The sequence below is a fragment of the Erpetoichthys calabaricus genome, chromosome 13, assembly GCF_900747795.2.
Source record: "Erpetoichthys calabaricus chromosome 13, fErpCal1.3, whole genome shotgun sequence".
Taxonomy (NCBI): Eukaryota; Metazoa; Chordata; class Cladistia; order Polypteriformes; family Polypteridae; genus Erpetoichthys; species Erpetoichthys calabaricus.
The window spans coordinates 2,809,870-2,836,748 of record NC_041406.2 but is presented as its reverse complement, the minus strand read 5'-3'; the positions used below and the strand labels follow the sequence as shown (position 1 = coordinate 2,836,748).

At 43.3% G+C, this 26,879-nt stretch overlaps 1 protein-coding gene across 1 annotated transcript in view; it reads right to left on the bottom strand.

The window, feature by feature from the left end:
• LOC114663934 (SH3 domain-binding protein 5-like) overlaps nucleotides 1–26,879 on the bottom strand; it is a 95,284-nt gene that overhangs the window by 16,229 nt on the left and 52,176 nt on the right. Inside the window, exons 3-4 of the mRNA XM_028817887.2 lie at nucleotides 24,182–24,310; nucleotides 10,774–10,938 (exon numbers count right to left, since the gene is read on the bottom strand). Of these exons, the coding sequence (XP_028673720.1) occupies nucleotides 10,774–10,938; nucleotides 24,182–24,310 (294 nt within the window). The remainder of the gene's footprint in view (nucleotides 1–10,773; nucleotides 10,939–24,181; nucleotides 24,311–26,879) is intronic.

Here is a 26,879-nt window from a genome sequence, read left to right as displayed (position 1 = left end):
TCCAAAACGTGGCGAGAGGCACAGCGACTCCCCACCTCCCCCTCAGCCCTCTGCGTGTCTCTCGGATTATTAGGGTGAACACAGTAATCCCTCGCTATACCGCGCTTCGACTTTCACGGCTTCACTCTGTCCCTGACTTTATATGTAAGCATATTTAAATATATATCGCGGATTTTTCGCTGGTTCGTGGGTTTCAGTGGACAATGGGTCTTTTAATTTCTGGTACGTGCTTCCTCAGTTGGTTTGTCCAGTTGATTTCATACAAGGGACGCTATTGGCAGATGGCTAAGAAGCTACCCAATCAGAGTACATATTACGTATTAAATAAAAACTCCTCAAATATATTGTGAACAGGGGGGCTGTTCGCACCCCCAGAGGATACGGACACTCCTCCAAAAATGCTGACAGACTACCTTCACATTGCTCCCTTCCTTGCTGGGCTTACTTGTGGCTGCTTTGTCAAGCAACATGCTTCCCGCACGGTGCTTCGCATACTTAAAAGCTCGAGCAGCACCTATCAGTTTTTGATTGTTTGCTTTTCTCTAAGTGGAGGTAAGGTTACGCTCCAAGGCTGGCACATGAGTGAGGAGGGCCCCGCTGTGTCTCTGTCAGATTTGTGCAAATACATCGGTACCACAAGCGAACTATGATACTCAGTGCAATGAGAGAGCTTGCAAACTCAACCGGAATGTTTAAGCAAATTCTAGAAAAAAATCACAATCTAAATCCGTTAAGTGGTTCTCTCGTTCACTAGCTAAGCAGATGTAAGATACGCCCCGAGGCTGGCACGTGAGTGAGGAGGGCCCCGTTCCCCTCCCCTCGGCTTGCTATGTCTCTCGGATTCGCACAAATAAATCAAAACCGCAAGCGAACTATAATACTTGGAGCAATGAGAGAAGTCGCAAAATCAACCGGAATGTTCAAGCAAATTCTAGAAAAAAGCCCGATCTAAATCTGTTAAGTAGTTCTCTCATGTCAAGCGGACAGACAGAATATATATCTATAGATCTATATCTATATAGAGAAAGAGATATATATATATATATATATATATATATATATATATATATATATATATAATATATATATATATATATATATATATATATATATATATATATATATATATATATAAAATCTATAGAGATATATATATATATAGAAAGATAGATATAGATATATGTTTCCTTAAGAGGCATTAGCTCTCTGGAAATGTGTTCTTTTCAATTGCGGCGTTTTTAATTAACCTGAATTTAAATACAAAGGTATTATCCCTCTCCAGCATGCAATATGACGGTTAAAAGATTACACGAGAACAAAAGGATAATCTAGCTCTTTACTGACGGGTTCACGTGGTGTTACAAACGGGAAGCTTATGACAGCCATATCAAGCATGTGGGAGACTTGACCTACGCAGTCTTGCCATCTTTCGTCGCCACGCTGAAAGGATTTTAACCGGACAGAAGACATATTCTTCCACCCGGAAGCTTCAAAGTGTTGGCTGTAGGTGTCCATCCTTATATACTGGTTGCTCCATGTGCAGGCTCTTGGCTCCGGATTCAAACAAGGACAGGACAGGACTCAAACCCCACCTTCAAACATACAGGTATAGCACAATGCCTACATACAGTTCTCATTCTCCCAACAAGGAAAGAGGTTTTTATGCTGACAGAAGACAGAAATATACTGGTCTGTCTTTAGGCTGACTATTCAATTCTCCAGTTGTCTGTGGCTCTCCTAGTCCTGTGCTTGGCTCGGCAATTCTTAATTGCTGCCTGCTGTGCTCCTGTGTACCATACTTGTCCTTGCCTGTGTGAATGAGTCTATTACAGTGGGCTCAGAGCACAGTGACATTAAACTTAATAAAAACACATAGTATAACAATATATATATATATATATATATATATAATATTGTATATATATTGTGAGGACAAGCCCGGGTCCCATCTATACTGCATCTGTTCCGGGAGAGCATACCATGGACAGCTCAATACCTCCCCCCGGGGACGCTTGGTGGCAGCCCTCCCTGGCAGGACAATGATTTCCCTCAACCTGGCGCATGGCTCCATGGGGAGATGGAGTCCTCCACAGCCTTGGTTGGGGGCTCAGATGGCTGCCAGGGGGAGCTACATGGAGTCCTTGCAGCCCAGCTTGGTCAAATGTCAGCCCCCACCTGGAAAAGCAATTAGGACCAGGTGATCAAGCACCTGGAATGCTTCCGGATGGGGTATAAAAAAGGCCAGCCACCACCACTCGAGAGAGAGCCAGAGTTGGGAGGAGGAGGACTAAGCCTGAGGAGGAGTGGTGGTGCCAGAAGGATTGTTGCTGTGGTGATAATTGTGCTTTTGTGGGACTGTGTGTTGCCTGTGGGTCACGGGGAAGAAGTGTGCCCATGGGTGAAGAAAATAAAACGTTTGTGTTTTAAGACATACAGTGTCTGTCTGTCTGTGCCTGAGGCCTGGTCTTTTACTATATATATATATATATATAATCTATAATCTATATGAGAGAGAGAGAGAACAGCAGAGGTTACCAGACAATCCGCAACTACAAGAGATTTAACCGGAATGTTCAAGCAAATTCCAGAAAAAAACCAAATCGAATTCTGTTAAGTAGTTCTCGCATTTGCTAGCTAAGCGGAGGTAAGGTTATGCCCCAAGGCTGGCATGTGAGTGAGGAGGGCCCCGCCCCACTGCGTCTCTCTCGAATTCATGCAAATAAATCGGTTCTGCAAGCGAACTACGATACTTAGCTCAATGAGAGAGGTTGCAAAAATCAACCGGAATGTTCAAGCAAATTCCAGGAAAAAACCAAATCGAATTCTGTTAAAGTAGTTCTCTCATTTGCTAGCTAAGCGAGGGTAAGGTTATGCCCCAAGGCTGGCATGTGAGTGAGGAGGGCCTCCGCCCCGCTGCGTCTCTCTCGAATTCATTCAAATAAATCGGTTCTGCAAGCGAACTACGATACTTAGCTCAATGAGAGAGGTTGCAAAAATCAACCGGAATGTTCAAGCAAATTCCAGGAAAAAACCAAAATCGAATTCTGTTAAGTAGTTCTCTCGTTCGCTGGATTAAAACGGAGGTAATGTATACGCCCCAAGGCTGGCACGTGAGTGAGAAGGGCCCTGCTCAGCTACCCCCTCCCCTCGGCCCGAAGCCTCTGTCTCAGATTAGTTCAAATATATCACTCCTGCAAGTGAACTATAAGCGCAATGACAGAAGTCGCAAAATCAACCGGCCAATGTTCAAGCAAATTCTAGAAAACAATCTGATCTAAAACTGTTAAGTAGTTCTCTCATGAAAGGCAGGCAGGCAGGCAGACAGAAAGAAAGAAAGATGAGAAGCCCTGTGGTGACAGCAGGCCTTGCTTGGTCCCCAGCAGCCTCTTGTGGCTTCACCTCCATGTCGGTGGTCACCCTGCACGTGGAAAGGCAGCAGTAGAAACAACTCAACTGTGCGAAGATGCGTCACCCCCTTGGAATGTCATCTGCCTGCAGGATAAGCCACTGGAAAGATGGCAGTGTTATTTCTAGGGCACATTGTCTTTATTTTCCAATGCCTTTTGTTTTCCGCCTGCCGGCTTATTGTGCTCTGCTGTGGCCTATTTAATTTAGAACTGAAGCACTGATAAAAATAGCAGCCATTATAGAAAATTGTATTCTTAAAATTGGTAATTTGCACGTTCGAGAAAAGTATTATAAGCACGTGAGAAGGTAAGCATTGTTTTATACTAAGCATTAAGATGTAAGAGTTAGGATTAAAAAGGCCTACGCCTACATATTCTTTATTATTTTGTATGAGCCAGAAAACGGCAGTTTTTCCATAAGCCAAAGGTCAGACGTGCTCGAGAGCCGTAGGGTGGGCCCCTCGTTTAGAGAAGGGAATGTGAACTCTTTCATGGTAGCAAGCGCTGAGCCAGTAGGGGGAGAGATAAGATGGACAGAGTGGGGTTTGGCACCCGCTCAGCTAAGAATTATTGGTGGAATTAATTAGAGGCAGGATTAGAGCAATGGAACGCTAGAAGTCAAATGAGGGAGAACAATGGCTGAAATAAAAGGTGCCCATTGCTGGGGGGCTCATTGTTCCATCCGAGTAGAGTCTGTATGTGCGCCATACAATAAAAGCCTGATTCTGCTGCCTGTGCTGAGAATCCGAGTGCCTACATTGTGCCAGTCTGCTTCATCACCATTCTTGTTAAACTGTGAGCAGAAGGAGAGAGTTTTACCCGAGACATTCTGGGAAGACAGACAAATCTGTAGAAAAGACCACTGATCCCACTCTGCTGTCATTAAGTTTACTGTGCCTTCCATAACGTTTGGACACAGATACACCACATTCTTCCTTGGTTTGCTCCACTCAAACAATTCAAACATCAGGATTAAAGCACACATTGCAGACTTTCATTTAAGGAGGTTTACACACATTTTCAATCACAACACACTTTCTCTACACGGTCCCCCCATTTCAGGACACCATCACGTTTGTGACAGTTGGTGTCACAGGTGTTTGTGATTCCTCGGGTGGGTTTCATGGCTCCATAAGACCCCTCGGCTTGATTCTACCCCTTGGAGTCTGTAGTTGCCATTCTTCAACATGAGGACAAGAGCTGTGCCCATGAAAGTCAAAGAAGCCATCGTGAGGCTGAAAAACGAGAATCAAACCATTGGAGACATCAGGAAAACCTTAGGATGACTGAAATCAGCTGTCTGGACTATCATGAAGAAAAAAGAACGCACTGGTGGGCTCAGGAATCACTAAGGGACTGGTGGGACAAGGAAGACCTCCACTGCTGAAGACAGAAGAATCCTCACGATGGTCAAGAAAAAGCAACAAACGCCTATCTGACAGATCAGAAACAGTCTTCAAGGGGCTGATGTGTGCGTGTGAGAGACGACTATCAGCAGAAGACTTCATGAACACACTGCAAGATGGAAATCACAAAAACAGGAGGGCCAGATTACAGTTTGTAAAAGAGCCAGCAGAATTCTGGGAAAACATCTTGTGGACAGACAAGAACCTCATCAGGGTGACGGCGAGAGCAAAGTGTGGAGACAACAAGGAACTGCCCAAGATCCATGGCAGACCACCTCCACTCTTGCTAGGGGGGTTCTGGCTTGGGCATGTATGGCTGCCACTGGTCCTGGCACACGCATTGGCACCACACGTCACCACATTGTTGATTTTTTACTTTTCTTTTTTTACTCTGATTGGTGCCCTCATGACAATGTTGCGTGGGTCTCGTTTGTAGCACTCAGCTGCTGTCCAGGGCTAGAAGTGTTTTGTGACATACCTCGCTGCTGAAATGAGAAGCGGGATCAGGATGGAGCCCGGGCTGTGGGGGGGTAAAGCGCTTTTTGTGAGGGGGCCGGGCAGTGACAGGGTGAGCTGGGCCAGACGGGCAGTCATCCTGGACTGAAAACACGACGGCTCTCATATTTAATAACAGTTGTCTGAGTACTGCTAGGATTTTCCTCCTCGGTTTTTATTTGTTCTTGCTGTGGACGTTACCATAATAATAAAAAAAAGTATTAAAAAAAAAAAAACATACACACCTATACTGTATGCAAAGTTTAAAGACAGGCCTGAGCGACCCCCAGCAGCGCCACAAGACTCCAGCCTGAGGCTCTCCGAGGATGACGCGAAGAAGACTTTTTCCCGACTCAGCATCCGCAAAGCACCCGGCCCAGACGGAGACTCAAGTCGCGTTTTAAAAACTTGTTGCGACCAACTAGCTGCCGACTTTACTGATATTTTTTAACACATCTGAGGGTTTCATCTGTCCCCACCTGCTTCAAGCACATAGCCATCATATCCCTGTCCCAAAGAAAAATAAAGTAGTCTGCCCTAATGATTACCGCCCAGTAGCACATGAAGTGCTTTGAGAGGCTGGTGCTAGAACACATCAAGGACATCATCCCTGACAGTCTGGACCCCCTCCAGTTTGCCTACCGTTGCAACAGGTCCACAGAGGATGCCATCTCCATAACACTTCACACCACCCTGTCTCATCTGGAGGACAAGAACTGTTATGCCAGGCTGCTGTTTGTGGACTACAGCTCTGCATTTAACACCGTCATTCCATCCCAGCTCATCACTAAACTCCTGGATCTGGGGCTTAGCTCTTCACTGTGCAACTGGGTACCGGACTTCCTCACCGGCAGACCTCAGCAAGTGCGTATTGGTGGAAAAACCTCCTCCTTCATCACCATCAACACTGGCACCCCACAGGGCAGCGTGCTGAGCCCCCTGCTTTACTCTCTCTACACCCATGACTGCGTAGCTAAGTACAGCTCTAACACCATCCTCAAGTTTGCTGACGATACCATTGTAATAGGTCTGATCAGCGAGGATGATGAGACAGCCTACAGGGAGGAGGTCAGTCTCCTGGCAGAATGGCGTCAGGAGAACAACCTCACCTTCAATGTTAGCAAAACTAAGGAGATGATTGTGGATTTCCGCAAACAGGCAACAGAGCATCGGAGGCGAGGCTGTGGAGCAGGTCAGCAGCTTTAGGTTCCTCGGGGTCACCCTCACTGATGACCTTAAATGGTCAAGTCACACTGCAGCAGTAGTCAAGAAAGCCCAACAACGCCTCTACTTCCTCAGGAGACCGAGTAAAGCCTGGATGTCCCCCACAACTCTTTGCAGATTCTACAGGTGTGCTGTGGAATCCGTCCTGACAGATGCATCACGTCCTGGTACAGCAAGTGCTCAGAGCTCTGCAGCGGGTGGTGAGTACAGCACAGCAGATCACGGGCACACAGCTCCCTGCGATCCGTGACATCCACAGTACACGCTGTCTCAGGAAAGTGAACCGTATCAGGCGGGACCCCAGCCACCCTGCACTGTCACTTGTCACCCTCCTCCCATCTAAAGTCCATTCAGACGCGCACCTCCAGGTTCAGGAACAGTTTCTACCCAACTTCAGTCAGACTCGTGAACAATCAGTAACCTTGTGTCACCTCCACTGCTACCTGCACATGTATGTCTGCCACTGTCTCTATTTATTCCTAGGATTCTGGTTTGATTTACTGTATTCACTTATTGATATTCATTTATTTATTGTGTGTTTTTTGTCTGTGTTCACAGTCCACATGCAAGTAAGCATTTCATTGTACATGGTACTTGTACACATGACAATAAATTGAAGATATGTACATATTTACTTATTTTAATATGAATTTTCAAGCCTTTTTTAATAATAGTTCTTTGTATTTATATTGCACTTTTCTCGCTACTCAAAGCATTTTACATAGTGAGAGTGGAGCCACTTCAACCAACATCAATGCGCAGCATCCACATGGCAGCAGTACGCTCACCACATATTAATAATTATGGGGCCAGAATGACCAGGCTGTGGTGTGCAGTTTAGCCAGGACATCGAGGTGCACCCTGCTCTTTATGAAGGATGCCCAGGGATCTTTAATAACCACAGAGAGAATCAGGACCTCAGTTTTACAGTATGGCGTCCCCATCACTGCACTGAGGCGTTGGGAGCCACCACACAGACCACAGGGTAAGCGGCCCCTGCCGGCCTCACCAGCACCTCTTCCAGCACCAACTCAAGTTTTTCCTAGATGGTCTACCATCCAAGTACTGGCCGGACCTGAACAGGCTTAGCTTCATGTGGATGAGCTCTTCTGAAGCGCATGTGGTGTGTGTGGCTGCTGGCTTTTAGCTAATGTGACAGTCACGATCTGTGGTACACAAACTTGGAATATTATTAGCGGCTTTATCTGTAACGCCATTGTGTTGAACACTAAACAGCTGGTACACGGCCAGCCAGACAGACGTCTCGTGCATATTTTTCCTCACGTTTCGCCGTTACCATCACCGATGACCTAAAGTGGGCTCAAATCTGCTGTCGTCAAGAAGCTTCACCAACACCTTCTACGGAAAGCCATGTAGCGTATGGTCTCCATCTATGCTTACTGTAGTGCAGAGGTGCAGAGTGGCGTCCATTCTCACGAAGCTTCATCACATCCTGACGTGGCACTCCAGAGGGTGGGGAGAAATCGATTCCAAATATTACTGGCACACGGCTCCCTTCATGTCCGAGACGTATAAAACACACACGGCCTTACAAAGACAGACAGGGTTATCCTACACACTCGTCTGTTAGGTCCATCAGCACTTGTCACATCAGATTTTATCTGCGGGCCATAAGGGTACTCAACGGGCACCCGCAGGCTCAAGTGCCGCTTGTGAACATCAGTTGATGCAGCGTTCAATGTGCTCACAATTGTTTTTTCTTCAGCATGCAGATCCAGGTGGTTCGTCGTGTGGTGGGTGCAGCAGTGTGCTGTAATTAGTGAATGCCCCCAACCACCTCCTCCTCCTCCTCTTTATTTTGCCTGTATTGTATTAACAATTTGTTACTTTTCACATACCCCTTGGGGTCAGAGTGCCGGGTCGGCCATTGCACAGCACAGTTCCAGGTTAAGGGCCTTACTACTCAAGGGCCTGGCAGAGTAGGATCGCTCTTTTTTTTTTCTTTTTTTTTTCTTTTGGTAATAATGGGGATTCGAACCTGCAACCTTCTGGACAGCAGTGCAGATCCTTAGACTGCTCTTGTCCTACTGCTGAAGACACTAAAGTTGAGCGACACACACACACAGCAATTGCACTGACCTTTAGCCGGGTGCTGGGTGAAGTTCTTCAGTTTTTAAATGGCATACATATAAACAAAGACACTGTGTGTCACAAAGCAGCACTTGGCCTTCCTCTTTTTACCCAAAGCAGTGCATTCAAACAAGATGGCGCCACTTGTCTGTGATGTCGTGTATCAGATAGCAGATTATCTGTAATCTCACCCCAAACTACTGACAACGTGTTGTAAGATAAAGCTGAGAGTAAACAACGCGGCTCTTCTGAGAAAACACAAAACTGACTTGGACTGCAGACTGTAGGCTGCAGAAATGTGCTCAGTTATCTCCGTTTGTAATCAGCTGAAGTCTCATCTACAAAGAAAACGTAGCAAACAATAAGTCAGACGTGAAGCTGGTCCTCAATCATGGAGTCAAATGTATCCAATAAAGTGAAGGTTTTTGTGTTATTCTGAAAACTGGGCCTGGCAGGTGGGATTTTGGTTCAGAAAGCCTCAGGGTCATCTAAAACTCTGTTGGCTTTCAGTATAAGGAGCGTCGCTTGGAACAAGCGTTCACAGCGACTTCTGCTGAAGACAGTAAGGAGAGACGCACAACAGCCCAGCGTAACTCATTCTGTGCACATCCAAGATAGGGGGCTTGAAAATCTGAAACAAAACAGTTTGTCGCCAAAGATTTCTGAAGAGCGTCAGACAACATATATGTGCTGTAACTTTCCACCGTATTTATCAGTTTAGTCAACAGTGTGGTTCACCGCTTCTGCTTTTACCCACAGTTATCTTACAACACGTGTGAACTTGTCCATCAAATCTTTTTGCCTTTGCTTACCTTCAGAATGATTATGGGGGTGGGGGACAGAGTGGCCATTTGTTTTTAGTACATTAGAACAATCCGGATGGGAAGACGCCATTCAACCCAACAAAGCTCGCCAGTCCTATCCACTTATTTCTTCTAATAATCTCTCTATCTATAAAATCCAACATCTGTCTGTCCACTTTTCACGGGAGAACTACTTAATGGATTTAGATCGGATTTTTTCTAGAATTTGGTTGAACATTCCAGTTGATTTTGCGACTGCTCTCATTTCGCTATGTATCAGAGTTCGCTTGCAGTACCGATTTATTTGCGCAAATTCAAGAGACACGCAGCGGGGCCGAGGGGAGGGGGAAGCATGACGTCAGGAGTGGGGAGTCGGTCACCAGTCCTCTCCACTTATTTCTTCTAATAATAATAATAATACATATTATTTATATAGCACCTTTCCTATGCTAAAAAACATCCTGTCCACCACACTACTTGGTCGCTTATTCCAAGTGTCTGTCGTTCTTTGTATAAACTTCCTAATGTTTGTGCAACATTTACCCTTCACAAGTTTCCAACTGTGTCCCCGTGTTCTTGATGAACTCATTTTAAAGTCCCCGTCTTGATCCACTGGACTAATTCCCTTCATGATTTTTAAACACTTCAGTCAGGTCACCTCTTAATCTTCTTTCCCTTAAACTGTAAAGGCTCAGCTTTTTTAATCTTTCCTCATAATTCAACCCTTGTAGTCCTTGAATCAGCCTAGTCGCTCTTCTCTGGACTCTTTCTAGTGTTGCTATGTGTTTATGGAGACCAAAACTGCACACAGGACTCCAGATGAGGCCTCACCAGTGTGTTATAAAGCTTGAGTAGAACCTCCTGTGACTTGTACTCCACACATCTAGGCGCTATGACATGACCTGGCAGTCTGTTAGCCTTCTTAATGGCTTCTGAACACTGTCGGGAAGTCGATAGCTTAGAGACCACTATGACTCCTAAATCCTTCTCATAAGGTGGACTCTCGATTTTCAGGCCTCCCATTATGAATTAAAAACTAACAAGAACTAAACCTAATGCAAGCATTAGGCTCCGCTCTTTTAATCTTTCCTCATAACTCATCCCCTGTAGCCCTGGAATCAGCCTAGTCGCTCTTCTCTGGACCTTTTCTTGTGCTGCTATGACCTTTTTGTAGCCTGAAGATCAAAATTGCACACAAGACTCCAGATGAGGCCTCACCAGTGTGTTATAAAGCTTGAGCAGAACCTCCCTGGACTTGTACTCCACCCATTTCGTCCGAGTGTAACCATTTGTTCTACACAAACATGCCAATGGCCTGAGGACTAGGAGTGTAATAAAGCCACCTACTCTCTGTGTGGCGTGGTTGAGCATTTCCTGCCAGGCCGAGTCAAACTGCCGGTTGTCATCTTCTAACAGCTTTTGCTCTGCAAGGGCGATCGTTTCCTTAGCCGCACGCAGCACCTCTGTTGCCCTCTGGAAATCCTGGGTGGCCTTCTGAGCTTCGAGCTGTGCCTAAATGAGAGAAAGAAACAACAGGACCGTTACAATACAGAGGTGGTGGACACCATACAGAACGATGGATTGTTTAAATGGTGCACTGAATGAAAAGACCCGTTGATTAAACATTACAAATCCCACCTGAAGACCTGCGTTAATTAAATGTTGACCACACCACTGAAGTGTTCGTGGTCAATCATCTTAAATCTGGCCTGGTGGTCACCCTGAATACATTTCACCTTCACTGCTGGAAGGCACCTCAGCTCAGATAAGGAGAGCTTTACACTACAGAAACTGCAGACCACCATACTGCATTGAGGGGTGAAAGGTGATTGGCGCATAAGTTGTTTTCTACTAATGGAACTGAAGAGTAGGCCTGCGAAAATGGCGTGTGACAAAGAGACCAGATATGTTATATGGGCTGGAGACGGTGGCACAGGAGACAGAGCTGGATGTGGCAGAGTTAAAGATGTTAAGATTTGCATTGGGTGTGACGAGGATGGACAGGATTAGAAATGAGGACATTAGAGGGTCAGCTCAAGTTGAGAGACAAAGTCAGAGAGGCGAGATTGTGTTGGTTTGGACATGTGCAGAGGAGAGATGTTGGGTATATTGGGAGAAGGGTGCTAAGGATAGAGCTGCCAGGGAAGAGGAGAAGAGGAAGGCCTAAGAGAAGATTTATGGATGTGGTGAGAGAGGACATACAGGTGATGGGTGTGACAGAACAAGATGACGAGGACAGAAAGATATGGAAAAAGATTCTGCTGTGGCAACCCGTAACAGCAGTGAGCAAATAAGGTTAATAAAAAAATAAACACGGAGACCTAAGTTGGTGTCCCCGTCCTCCAAAAGCATCGGACAGCAGCGGTTTGAAACACGAGAATACAACCTGACCAGGGTCTCCAGAGAGCCCACCGGGACTTTACATTTGCGATATGATGGATACAGTGAGATATCTGACTTAACACATTTTATCTTTTACCTAGTCAACAGTTTGGAGGATATTTATGTTAAGAATGCCAGTTGATTTACTCAATAAAGTAATTAATCCGTTACACACACATCAATAACCCGATTATTCACAGAAACCTGATTTCTAACATGTCATGTAAACTTTTATTCAGATTAGAGAAAATGGGGTTATTAGGCGTCCGAGAAACTGGAGGTCAATTTCTTCACAAATAATCAGAACGTGTGGCCATGTAAACCCTTAACCAGGTTACTGTCACGGATTTTGTTCTCTGTGCATGCACACTGCACTCCATCAGCCTGTGTGTGTATTTGTTTCACACACACACAGTTTCAGCAGCCACAGGCAGAAGCGTCCACAAAATATACTTCTATTACATTATTCCTACTCCTTGCTGAAATAATTGGTCTCAATATCTGAGAAATTGTTAAATTTGTGTTGATGAGCCGAACGTACTGCGCTTAACTCAGCAGCACAATCTTTACAGCAGCAGGGTAACACGTTAAAAGTGATGCGTGTTACGCAGTCCAATTACTTTTTAAAGTAACAAGCAGCCTAACGCATATCTTACTGAATTAAAAAATCCCTAAGTTATTATTCTTATCTCAGCAACAACGGGTGTAAGACGAAATGCACACGTATTGATTGGTACGTCAAGCAGAAAAGAGCGTGCAGCATGCAACCCAGTGACAGAACATAAAAATAAAGCATCAGTTTGACTAAACATATTAATAAGACATAAGATAATCACCCCAGGCGTCACGCTTGTTTGTGCTGATGATGACGTTTAACTCTTTGTTTTTTTTTTGTGTAGTTTAATGGTGTTTTTCCAAAGGAAGACTACAGAAGATTAGTAAACGCCGATCATTAAGAGAACAGGACTCGGCCTGAACAGGGTGATTCACCTTCACCTGATGACGTGTGTGTGCATGTAAACCGTCAAACCTGCTAAGAAAAGAAAAATGCAAGCTGAATAAAAGAAAACTTCTTACTGAAACTATCCAAAGGGCAAAGGGGATGGAGAGTTTTAATTGTTAACTTTGTCCCTTAAAAATGCTTGCACGAAAACTTTGACAGCAGAGGACGATATTAATGTGTAAACCAAGTAAATGGATTTGAGAGGTTAAAGCTCACCAACCTAACCTGGTCATCGGTACAATAAATGGAGTGACTGAGCAGAGGGACACGCGTACCACACTAAAGAACATGACAGAAACAGGGACACTGATGCTACCAGATGTCACCACTACCGTCATATCAAATACTAAAGTCAGGCCAGAACTTCACTGCAGAAAACACACAAAGGTCCACAAGACAGACAGACAGTCTGATAGATGTGAAAGGCACTATAAAAAAGACAGACAGAAATGCACTATATAACCAATAGATAATCTTAGTATAGTAGGCAGGATAGATAGATAGATAAATATTTAATCTTAGTATAGTAGGCAGGATAGATAGATAGATAAATATTTAATCTTAGTATAGTAGGCAGGATAGATAGATAGCTAGATAGATAAATATTTAATCTTAGTATAGATAGCTAGATAGATAGATATTTAATCTTAGTATGTATAGCTAGATAGATAGATATTTAATCTTAGTATGTATAGCTAGATAGATAGATAGATAGATAGATAGATAGATAGATAGATAGATAGATAGATAGATAGATAGATAGATAGATAGATAGATAGATAGATAGATAGATAGATATAGAAAAAGAATCCCCCCCTTCGAAATATTCCCATTTTTTTTGCTTTACAGCCTTAAATGTAAACACACAAACTCATATTTTTTCCAGCTTTACTTACTCAATGCAATCTCTAACATCCACATAAAAGACATCACAGCTACAGTTCAGAAGAATTATCAAAAAATCAAAAACAACACCTACTGAGATGAATAAAGGGTCATCCCCTCCTAAACTCAGTTAGGTGTCAGTGCCCACCATTCCCATTGTGGTTACTGGCTTCCTCCCACCTGTGATCAGTTGTAATGAGTGTGATTAGTGAAGCTGTTCCTCGCTCATTCATTCCCTTACTTGGTAGTGTAACTGACAGCAAACAACTGACTATGGATGGTAAGCCACTTTCAAAAGATCTCAGGGATAGAGTTGTGGACGGACATAAGGCAGGAGATGGAGACGAAAACATCTTAAAGGCTTTATCAATCCCAAGGAGCTCAGTAAAGTCCATCAAGTGTTTGGTACGACTAGGACCCTCCAAACTGGATGCAGGAGCAAGGAGGAAACTGGTAAGAGAGGCTACCAAGAGGCCAATGGCCACTTTGAAGGAATTACAGGATTTGATGGCAAAGAGTGGTCATTGTGTACAGGTGACAACAATTTCACAAGCGCTCCACCATTGTGACTTATTCAGGAGGGTCGCAAGGAAAAAGCCACTTTAAGGCTCATTTGAGCTTTGCCAGAATGCACCTTGAAGATTCTGATGCCAAATGGAAAAAGGTCTTATGGTCAGATGACACCAAAATCAAACTATCTGGCCTCAACCCCAAACAGTACACCAATGCAGCTCACCATCCACAACACACCATGGAGGTGGCAGCCTCCTGTTGTGGGGGTGTTTCTATGCCGCTGGGCCTGGGGTTCTCGTTAGGGTAGAAGGAAAAATGGATGGGGGAAAATAGCATCAAATTCTTGAAGAAAACCTGCTACCCCTTGCCAGAAAGTTGAAGATGGGCAGAATGTTCAGCTTTCAACATGACAACAACCCGAAGCTCACAGCAAAATTGACCACACAGTGGCTGAAGGGGCAAAAAGTGAATGTCCTGGTGTGGCCAGTCAGAGTCCAGACCTAAATCACTGAAAATCTGTGGAAAGATCTGAAGATAGCAGACCACCAACGCTCACCATCCAATTTGACCAAACTTACAGTTAAACTGTAAAGAAGAGCGGCAACTATTACACAATCTAGGTATGCAAAGCTGATAGAGAAGAATCAACAGACTCAAGGCTGTCATTAAAGCAAAAAGGGGGGGTCAACAAAATGACATTGGGTGGGTGATCCTTTATTAATCTCAGTAGGTCTTGTTTCCCATTTTTTATCATTTTTCTGAACTGCAGCGGTGATATCTTTCACTTGGGTGTTAAAGGTTGCACTGAGTAAGTAAATCTGGGAAGAAATATTGGATTGTGTGTTTTCATTTACGGCTGTAAAGCAAAAACAATTGGAATATTTCAAAGGGGGGGGGGGGATTCTTTTTTATACCCACTGTATCTCCCTTCAGGATCAGATACTACAAATGAGACAGTTCCATGTATAAGAATTTCCATAACTCTAGTTTTCTTTGTAAAGCTAGAATGGAATATTGGGCCAGTCCAGTCTCTGTGCAGCCGAAACTGATCCTTGCTTAATAAGTGGGTCTCCTATTAAAATATTATTTTAGCGTTTAGACCTGTTAGGTGAGAGAATACTTTCATTCTCTTTAATTCATGATTCAGACCTTTAACATTCCAGCTTACAAAGTTAACTGTTAGGTCATAGAGACATTGCTTCTGAACTTTTGTTGTCATTTTGTGGTCTTAAGATTAATTTCCAATTTTCCCAGAAGTTATTGCCATGAAGCCCATTGTTATGTTGGCACTTATAATTATGAGGATTAAAAGAATAGATTAGAGATACCTTGCTCTCTTTCTCTCCTCCCCTAGTCTCCTCGCCCTGACAATGGCTTTAATAGACCTGCTACTGCTGTGTCCAAACATTATGGTGTCCTGAAATGGGGGGGACTATGTAGTGTTGTGTGACCAAACTGTGCGCAAGTCTGCGATGTGCACTTTAATCACAACATCCGAATTGTGTGATTTGTAACTTAAACTGTGGAGCGGAGGGGGGCATCAAGAAGAAGTGTGTCTTCGTGTCAAACATTACGGAGGGCTCTGTAAACCAAGCGGCAGCCACGTGCTTGGCTCTCTGCATTAAAGCCAAGCTGCACCTAACGGAGTGTAAGGAGTTATCCATAAACAGACACACAGAGAAGTTTCTCAAGCCTAAGGACGTCTCCTGCTTTGTTTCTGCCGACTGTGCTCTTTGACTGGCACTTGGTATTATTTGCCTTGAGGTTTGCCACCTGTCACCTCTAGCATGACACCCGTGTGCAGCCCACCTTAAGTGAACATGCCGTCACATCCCCCAAACCTGTTTGATCCGGTTTACAGTCACGGAGGCCTGGAGTCTGGCCTGGCAGTATCAGGTGCAAAGTTGGAACGATTCCCTCCTTTTTACAAAAAATAAGCAACTACAATAAAAGAGTTGTAAACAAGCAATCAGACACACAATGTTATAAAGGTCAAATTCCAATAAATAAAATCCAGTCCAATAAAACACACAAAAAAAAAAAAAAAAAAACCTGGCAAACATGGAGCCTTTACATTCCAGACCGTGAGATGTCAGCATCGATGAAAGTCCCATAGCTTATAATGGCAGACTGTCATGGATACAGCACATCACATCAAAAAGAGCGAGATCTGGCATACGGCTTTATGAGCTTTGTGAATCTAAAACGGGATACATTTGGAATCTGGTTCTGTACACGGGGAAAGGGACAATGTTTGATTCAAAATATGATCAGTATGCCATTGCTATGTCATCAGTGCCGAGTAAAAGCTGCTCTGCTGGATCAACGTGACTGTGTCGTGACAACACCAGGGACAATTTTTATTCTTCGCCAGAGCTATTGGACATCTTCCTGCATGCGGAACAGTGCGTCCCAACTTTTGCAGCGCTAAATTACAGCGAGGTTTGCTGGTAGCTTGGCAAAAGAGTAAAGTGCTGGCGTTGAAATGGAAGGACAAGAAAGATGTTTGTCTTCTTAGCATTGCACAGCTACAGTTACAGGACAGGCAAAACGCAACAAGCAGGTTACGAAGCCTTGTGCTGTGGTCGACTACAGTAGCACGATGGGCGTGCGTAGTTGTGTTTTTTTTTCTTCTTAGCATTGCACAGCTACAGTTACAGGACAGGCAAAACGCAACAAGCAGGTTACGAAGCCTTGTGCTGTGGTCGACTACAGTAGCACGATGGGCGTAGATTGTGCGGGTCAAGAATTGATTTTCTATCCTATTATGCGGAGGCAACAAAAGAAATACTACAAAAAGACAAGTCGTCATCTGGAGTGCATTCGTCTTTTACAAGCAAAAAGATGGCGAAACAGTATCTCATGGCAGCTTATAGAACAAATCATCCACCGTCCACACTACCCGCTAAAGAGACACAGTCGACCCAGCACAGCGCGGATCAATCCAGAGAGTCTTATTGGTAGACAAAAAAAGCAGAACCCAACTCGTATCTGTGCAGGGTGCTGTTCAAAAACTGATAAATCTGGAAAGAAAATCCGAAAAGAAACACGTGATTATTGTCCCGACTGTGACGTTGGATTGGGTCTTTCACCGTGCGTTAAGATTCACCACACATAGGACTCATTTTGAGATTATATTCTGTTTTAGCATCATTAGCAGTATTATTATTGTTATTATTGTTCATTTCATATTATTTTTATCATACTATTATTATTTGTATCATTATTATACTCTTGAGATTGAATAAAAATGTAATTTTTCCAGCTTCCTTTGATTTTTTTTTCACTAGTAAATGAACTTTTTGGTGAGTTGGATTTTTTTTTTTTTTTTTGATTATCTTCCTAGAATTTCTCGTCAGTCAGGGACACCTCGCTATACATCACGACATACGCTCACTGAACCAACTATTAAGAAAGCCTGTAGGGACGCTTGTCCACGCGATTATCTGATCAACCAATCAAGCGGCAGGAATGCAGTGCATTAACTCCTTCCAGATGGAGGTCAGCAGCTTCAGTTCATGTTCACATTAAACACCTGAATGGGGAGAAAAACGTGATGTCAGTGATTCAGCGGCCAGGCTGTTGGTGCCAGATGGGCTGGTTTGAGTATTTCTGTAACTGCCGTCACACACAACTTTCTTTAGAGTTTATTCAGAGTGGTGCAATAAAACAAAAAATGTCCAGTAGGTGGCAGTACTGTCAATGAGAGAAGTCAGAGGAGAATGGCCTGACTGGTTTGAGCTGACAGGAAAGCAACGGTCACTCAGATGACCACTCAGTACAACTGTGGTGATCAGAAAAGCATCTCAGGATGCAAACACTGAGGCAGATGGGCTACAACTGCAGAAGACCACACATCAGGTTCCATTCCTGTCACCCAAGAACCGAACGCTGAGGCTACAGAGGGCAGCACCACCAAATCAGGAAGCTAATTAAAATGGTAGGCTCAGTTATGGGACGCCTTCTGGACCCGCTTGCGGAGGTAGTGGAGCAGAGAATGAAATTAAAACTCAGTACCATTATGGACAATGCTGCACATCCTCTCTGTGACACACCAGCTAAACTAATTATTCAGCAAGAGTGTGTCAAGAAACACAGCCGGGGCTCCTTCATACTGACAGACATATGGTGCCTGACTGGGACTGGGGCTGCTCTTGTAATCTTTAGCCAAGTCAGAAGTTTTTGTTCTTTTCAGTCATTCGGGTGTGTATTTATTGTTTGTCACGATATTAATGTATTGAGCTTCTGTATAAAGCCAAACTCCCCACTGAGGACACATAGTGAGTGCTATCTGCTGTATTGATTTTAAATGTGCCGCACATATTTTGTGGTCACATTCATTAAGAGTGTTGGCTTTGGGATTCATGTTTGCAAACAGCGTTGTTCTTGCACCTAAGTCACTCATGGAGAGAGAGGATTACGTGAAAGGCCACTCACTCCAGAGCTCGGTTAGGCCTCTCTGGGCTTCTTCAATGGAAGCCAACATCACTGCACACTCCAATGAAAGCAACTTTCACAGCAAATTCCTGCACACTGATGAAGAGGATGGAAAAGAACGGCCTGAGTCAGTCACAAACTGCGGCCCACAAGCCAGTGCTCCCACATTTCAAAGGAATTTGTCTTCAACAAAAATGTCTCTCTTCTTTATGGCTTCAGTGTCCACACTTTCATAACCTTCACTACAACCAGACGGCAAAAAGAATAAGAACAAGAACAAGCAACATGGAGTTTGGCAGACGACACGATGACAGTTGGCACAGGGGGGGGGATTTTAAGGTCACGCTTCAAACTTTGCAATTCAATCATTTTAACGTGTAGATGGACTGTTTCTGTTATGGTGGTCCTCAAATTTCAACATCACTTTTTGTATGATCATGAAATATAAATAATCTCACCCCATTTTATTTTTTTATCTTTGCATTGAGACAACTGATAGAGACGCAGGGAGAACAACAGAGAGGTCTGCATATGGAGTTACTGACTTGAAGAAGGTGCCACCTCAAGAGGTCCTGAGGTACATGAGAGAGGAAGGAGGACCAGAGGAGTGTGTGAGGATTGTCCAGGATATGCCTGAGGGAGTGAGGACTCGGGTTACAAGCAGTGTTGGGGTAAACAGACGAGACCCCAGTTACAGGAGGTCTGCACCAGGGGTCTTCTTGAAGTCCTCACCTCTATGATTTCATTACGGAGGTGTTTCACATGGGATAAAAGACCAATCCACCGGTGCAGGCTTTGTGCTGATGACATTTTGATGTGTAGAAGCAGAATGGAGGAGGCGAATAGGAAGTTGGAAGAATGGAGAAAGGCTTTGGAAGACAGAGGACTGAAGATAAACAGGAAGAATTAGAAGAAGACGACGACAACAGAAAATCTGAGGTTTAATGGTGATCAGGATTCAGAAGTTCGCCTGCAGGGGAAGCTACTGAAAAGAGTGGGTACACTTAAATATCATGGTAGCCCAAGATGATGAATTAGATGCAGAGATAACCCACAGAGTGCAGTGTGGATGGAACAATTGGAAGAAGATATCAGGAGTGTTGTGTGATTAAAGAATCAAGGCCAAGGTTAAAGGAAATGAGTGGTAAGAACAGCCAAGATTGATGGAGCTGAGACTTGGGCAGTCAAGGGGGCACAGCAGGACAAGAAGGTGGATGTGGCAGAATTGAGAAGGTGGAGATGGTTGTGTGAAGTCACAGAGAAGGACAGAATAAGAAATGAGACAATCAGACGGACAACAAAACTGGGAGAGACGTCTAAGAAAGTTCAGGAACGTAGGCTGAAGTGGTGTGGACGTGTGATGAGGACAAACGATGAAGATGTGGGCAAAGGAGTGATGATGGGAATGGAAATGCAGAGGAAGAGAAAGCAAGGGGTGGGGGGCAAAAAGAAGGTGGATGGATAAAGTCAAAGAAGATCTGAAGGGAGGGGGTCTGACTGGGAAGGACGTGTAGAGCTGTATGGAGAAGGCTGATCAGGCACATCGATGCCTAACAGAAGTGGGAAGTGATGAAGAAGACTAGAAGTTTATCTGTGGAGCACAGCACCTTTTTGTTTTAATGCAGAGTCCTTTATCAACTGCAAAACAAAAGAATAAAAGCCGTGCAGAAATGTCAAAGTGCTATGACTGATATACTGGTGACTGATGGGATTTTATTTTTATTTTGATTTGGATATACTTTATCAATCCCCGAGGGGAAAGAGTCTTTTGGACAAATTTTATTTCCTTTTGTATTCATGTGTTTTGATTGTTCTAATATGAGGGACATTCAAAAAGTTTCCGCACTTTTATATTTTCGTTGCAAACGGTGAAGCCGGGAAGAGTAGCAATTGGACATGTCCGAGAGTGTCACGTGACTGGGAAAACTCCATCGCAAAGGAAGGCGACTACGCAGAAAAGCAAAGTCATTTGTTTTTGAAATTCCTAATAAACTGAGTTAAAAAAAAATAAGTGCAGAAACTTGTTGAACGTCCATCATACTTCTGCATAAATGAAAATCATGAAATGTCCAAGCTCCGGTTTGATTCACTGTGGCTCAGACTTCAGCTGCATGAGCTTGGCGTGTGTTCTCCACACATGGGGGTTCTTTCCAAGTCAAAGACCGTACCCCGAGATCAAACTCAGATCTGCACACATTTCCATCTACTTATTCATTCATGATCCACCCCATGCCAGAACGTCAGATGAAAGTCGAGTGTACCCAGGAGAAAAAGATGGAGCTGATGGGTAAGCTGTGCACTGACCGCGCCAGGATCGAGACTTAATATAAAAAATAGAAATTAATTACTGCAGAACACCGTCCATTTAGTTAAACACAACTGCAGCCAAGGCTGCGCTGCTTTCTACAGCAGTGGTCCACAAACTCAGTCCCACAAGGCCTACAAGCAGATTCACAATCAGTGAGAATAACGGACCTCATTTCGTGAACTGCTCTCATTTTCTCTTCTCTTATTCTGTATCCAGAAAATCACGTGGCATCCCAGCTTGACACATTGTGCCTAAAACACTGAGGTGTAATTAAAAATGTCAGGCTGCCTGTACTAAAATATCACTGCATCTGTACTGCTGACAGTCTGTGCGGACCCTGACTTGAAACTGTGAAGACCCCGCTTTCCCAGGTGAGTCCACTGGTGCCAACAGGCATTTTATTCTGGATGCTGTGATACCAACTGTGCTGTGCCACTGCCCGCTGGGCACCTCCAAAATAATAAAACAAGCCCGCCATCGACCTGCCCACCACTTTCATGCACTTTTACTTCGCTCGCTGTTCTCTCCCAGTGGTGGTCTTACTAACCGACCTGTACTCCATGTCGATCGTTGGCAGGACAGTGAGACATGAAAGAAGCCATAAAAAGGACATCAGAGCCTTGCAGGCCACATGCGCTGGCATTGCACTCCGCTACATCACCATTTTTTTTTTTTTTTTTTTACATTTTTTCACTCACTCACTTGCATCTCTGCAAATCACAACGTGCTGATGACATCACTGTGTGGCACTCAGCTGGTGTCCCTGTGACGTGTATTTAAGTAACAGTTGCCTGAGGACTGCTAGGTTTAATTTATTTTGGAATAGGATCCCTTCGGGCAGTAATGGGATTTAAACCAGCAGCCTTCCAGATACCAGCACAGAGTCACCAGAGTAGCCCAAATTTGGAAAAGAAAAGGCTCTTCTTTCTCGTTGGACATTCAGTCTCATTGACGATAAACAGAAGCTGAACAACTAAAAAAAGTAAAGAACATCTGAAAACTCCCTCAACGGTGCGTGTCAGCACATGCATTCAGACGGTGCTGACGGGACACATTTACTGTATTTATCTTCACATCACTTGTGGGTCACTTATCCTGGTGATGGAACACTCAGAATTACACAGATCAGCTCAACGTCTCCTCAGCAGTTTCTCTCAGCAACTCCTGGAAATTCTCAGGCACTCCCAGGTAAGTCATGAGGTGTAACAGCCACACCTGAGACACTTCCAAGGGGGACATCGAACTACAAACTGTGGGGGGATAAAAACGCTACAGCAACACACCTTTATAGCGCCGCACTCTGAATGCTTATTATGACTTTTTATCTTAAGCCAAGTCCAAACTTTTCTTTCTTTTTGGTTAATTCTGGTTTGTATTTGAGGGGAGTCCTTTATTGTTATGTAACATTTACTTGTGTCTTTATTGAGCTTCTGTATAAAGATACATTTCTGCCTTGGGATAAATAAAGCAATATCTATCAATTATAGTGCCTCTCACATCTATCTATCAATAATATAGTGCCTTTCACATCTATCACTCTATCAATATAGTGCCTTTCATTTCTATCTATCTATCATATAGTGCCTTTCACATCTATTATATACTGCCTTTCATTTCTATTTATTATATAGTGCCTTTCACATCTATCACTCTATCAATATAGTGCCTTTCATTTCTACCTACCTATCAATCATATAGTGCCTTTCAAATCTATCAGTTATATAGTGTCTTTCATTTCTATCTGTCTATCAATATAATGCCTTTCACATCTATTTATTATATAGTGCCTTTCACATCTATCTATCTATTGATTACATAGTGCCTCATTTCTATCTATCGATTATATAGTGCCTTTCACATCTATCTATCAATAAAATAGTGCCTTTCAAATCTATCAATTATATAGTGCCTTTCATTTCTATCTATTATATAGTGCCTTTCACATCTATCTATTATATAGTGCCTTTCACATCTATCTATCTATTGATTACATAGTGCCTCATTTCGATCAATTATATAGTGCCTTTCACATCTATCACTATCAATATAGTGCCTTTCATTTCTACCTATCTATCTATCAATCATATTGTGCCTTTCAAATCTATCAGTTATATAGTGCCTTTCACATCCATCTATCAATAATATAGTGCCTTTCAAATCTATCAATTATATAGTGCCTTTCATTTCTATCTATCATATAGTGCCTTTCACATCTATTATATAGTGCCTTTCACATCTATCTATCTATTGATTACATAGTGCCTCATTTCTATTAATTATATAGTGCCTTTCACATCTATCACTCTATCAGTATAGTGCCTTTCATTTCTACCTATCATATAGTGCCTTTCAAATCTATCTATTATATAGTGCCTTTCATTTTATCTATCTATCCATCATATAGTGCCTTGCACATCTATCTATTATATAGTGCCTTGCACATCTATCTATCTATTGATTACATAGTGCCTCATTCTATCTATCTATTGATTATACAGTGCCTTTCACATCTATCACTCTATCAGTATAGTGCCTTTCATTTCTACCTATCATATAGTGCCTTTCAAATCTATCAATTATATAGTGCCTTTCATTTTTATCTATCTATCCATCATATAGTGCCTTGCACATCTATCTATTATATAGTGCCTTGCACATCTATCTATCTATTGATTACATAGTGCCTCATTTCTATCTATCGATTATATAGTGCCTTTCACATCTATCTAGTATACAGTGCCTTTCATTTCTATCTATCTATTGATTATACAGTGCCTTGCACATCCATCTATCTACCTATCTATCGTTTATATAGTCCCTTTTAAATCTATCTTTCTATCTCTAGTTGTATGTCAGTGTGCGCTTAAATAAATGAGGTGATACCTTTTCAGCATTCACTGAGGGGTCAAATTCAGATCCTGTATGGTGACAACAAGTGTCAGCCATTTCATTAATTAGTAACCATTAACTGCCACTAAGAGCACAAAACGTCTTTGGATTGAAATCTCACTTGACCAATTTTTTCAGATTCAAAGGTCTTGTTTTTGCAAGGTGAGAGTTGAGGGAGGCCGCTGGTGCAGCAGGGGCTCCTTGTAAAACTACATCCGGAAAGTCAACAGGAAGAGTGAAGCCCACCCTATCATGGAGAAAGGGTCTCCTAGGTGTGGCTTTAGACACAAGACGGATCACATGGTATACATTTTGCTCGATCAATCATTCATCCCTACCTGTCGTGCTACTCTCCGGGCTTCCCAGTAAGGTTTGGAGTCTTCCACTGGTTTTCCAATCTTCTTAACCAGTTCATCGAGTTTGACTGTGGCTTCAACTAAAACAGAGCGGAATTTCTGCCGAGCTTCCTGCAATATAAATAAGTCTTTGTCAGTTACGTCTGGATCAGCAATCACAATTTCACTTCTTTTTTTTTCTTTTTTTAATTATCAACAAATAATGGCACAGATGTTTATTATGTAGGAGCCACCTCATGCACTACTTTAAAAGCTTTAATTAAATCAAAAAGAGTCACCTAGTGAGGCACAGCAGAGATGGCAGAATCTCATGACTTACTAAATCAAAACTGGGGGTGACTGGACTTTAAGTGACAATGACATCGTCATGACAGAGCAACGCCTGTCTTCCCAGTGACACTGCGTGTAAACAAAGTTCAGTTAAATATCTGCGTTGGAAACCCCATACGGACTCTCAGGATGCACATCGTTTTGCCAGGCGTCCCACACAGGCAGCGCTGTAAGTAAGACATTTTGAGGGCAGGTAACTCCACTGAGTAATGGTGGCACTGCAGAGCTGTCATTTGTTGCCATGTTGATAAGCACTAGCAAGTACGAATCTCCAGGTACTTTGTACGCATGACAAGACTGTCCCGACAAACTTACAAACCCATAAACTAAACTTTCTTAAAATAACTGCACACGGGGGAAATTCCAAAGGACTGGAAAATAATCAACCTGCTGTATGAAAAGGATGACCAGGCAGATCCAAGCAACTGTAGGCCGGAAAGCTTTACATGAACCACAGGTACATTTATGGAATGAATATTATCAATAACATCACATTACACATTTATTTATATAGCACTTGTCTCACCTACTCAAATAGACAGTGGGGAGCCACTTTGACCACCAGCACTGCGTAGGATCCACCAGGATGATGTGATGGCAGCCATTCTTGCACCACTCATTGGCCATTAGCTGGTGACGGGTGAGACAGTGAGCCAATCAGAGACAGGGGATGATAAGGGGGTCAGAATGTCCAGGCTGTGGGACTTTAAGGTGCATCCTACTCTTTTGGGGATCATTAATAGCTACAAAGAGTCAGGACCTTTGGTTTTATGTCACCCTTTTTTACAGCACATTGTCCCCATCACTGCACTGGGGCACTGACCCCCTGCTAGCATCACCAACACCTCTTCCAGCTGTCACCCAAGCCCTTCCTGGATGGGTAAAGCCTTCCTGGTCGGGCCCAACCTTGCTTAGCTTCAGGTGGCTGACCTCTTCTGAAGTGCTAAAGGAGAACATCAAGCAGCACATGTCCAGAAGAGCTGCCATGGGTTCAGACACGGAGGTCGCGTTTTAAAAACATGCACGAATTCTAAGAGGGAGCAACAAACGGATACGACCAGAGCAGTGCCTACGATATTATTAATCTCGATTTGCAGGAGGCATCTGATAAGAGCAGTATAACTAAAAGACGTGAGAGTTCAGGGCCGGGTGTGTAGGTGGGCACAAAAAGTGCTCAAAACACAGCAAGCAAAGGGGTATGGCGCAAGGAACCGGATCTAAACTCCAGTTGGCAGACGTAATACAAGTTCACAACTCACATTTAAATTCCTATTCTCATCCTCCTTGATCTGAGTGCGGCCTTTGACCCTATTTGTCACATGACTCTTCTCAATAGATTATCTTCGACTGGTTCAGATCCTACCTCTCAGGCCGCACTCAGTTCAGCTTAAAACTTTCATATCCCAACCCACCGCTGTTACTTCAAGTGGGCTCAGGGTGTCCCAAAATTCACGCAAGATTTGAATTTGGCGCCATTTGTACAGTAAAGTGTTGCCAATGAAAAAAAAGACAGCGTGACAGCTATTAAAAATGGAGCGCTACACGAAAGAACAACACGTTTTCATTGTTGAGCAATATTTTAAAAATAATGAAAGTTCGGCAGCCACAGTTCGCAATTTTCGTACAAAATATGGTCGGAATAGTGATTTAACTTCATCAACTGTGAAGAGATTAATTCAAAAATTCAGGGAGACTGGATCAATTAGCGATCTTAGACACTCTGGCCGTCCTTCAACAAGTCGTTCAACACAAAACATCGAAGCAGTTCGTGAGAGTGTTGCTGAGAGTCCAGGAACATCAATTCAGCACCGTGGTCAAGAATTGAACATTTCCAGAAGCTCTCTACAGCGTATTCTCACGAAAGATTTGCATCTTCATGCTTACAAAGTTCAATTGAGTCAAGAACCAAAGCCTACTGACCACGCACAGCGAAAAGACTTCGTTGAATGGATTTTGGAACAACAACAAGTGAATGCCGATTTTTCGAACAAAATCATCTTCAGCGATGAGGCTCATTTTCATCTTGTTAATCGTTAATTGTAAAAATTGTTGCATTTGGGGTTCAGAAAATCCACGAGTGATTGTTTGAAGTCTAAGGTTTATGCCATCAAGCCCACAACCACCCACGCCTTGAAGGAGGAAATTGAGTGCTGTATCAACGAAAATCAGCCACATTTATGCAAAACGGTCATGGAAAATTTCGACAAAAGAGTGCGTATGTGCCAGCAAAGCCATGGAGGCCATTTTCCCGATATGCTATTCCATACATAACCCTATACTGTATACTTTATGAATCAATTAAAAATTGTAAAAACCTGTGTTCTCTATCAAAAGTACTTCTTGCGTGAAT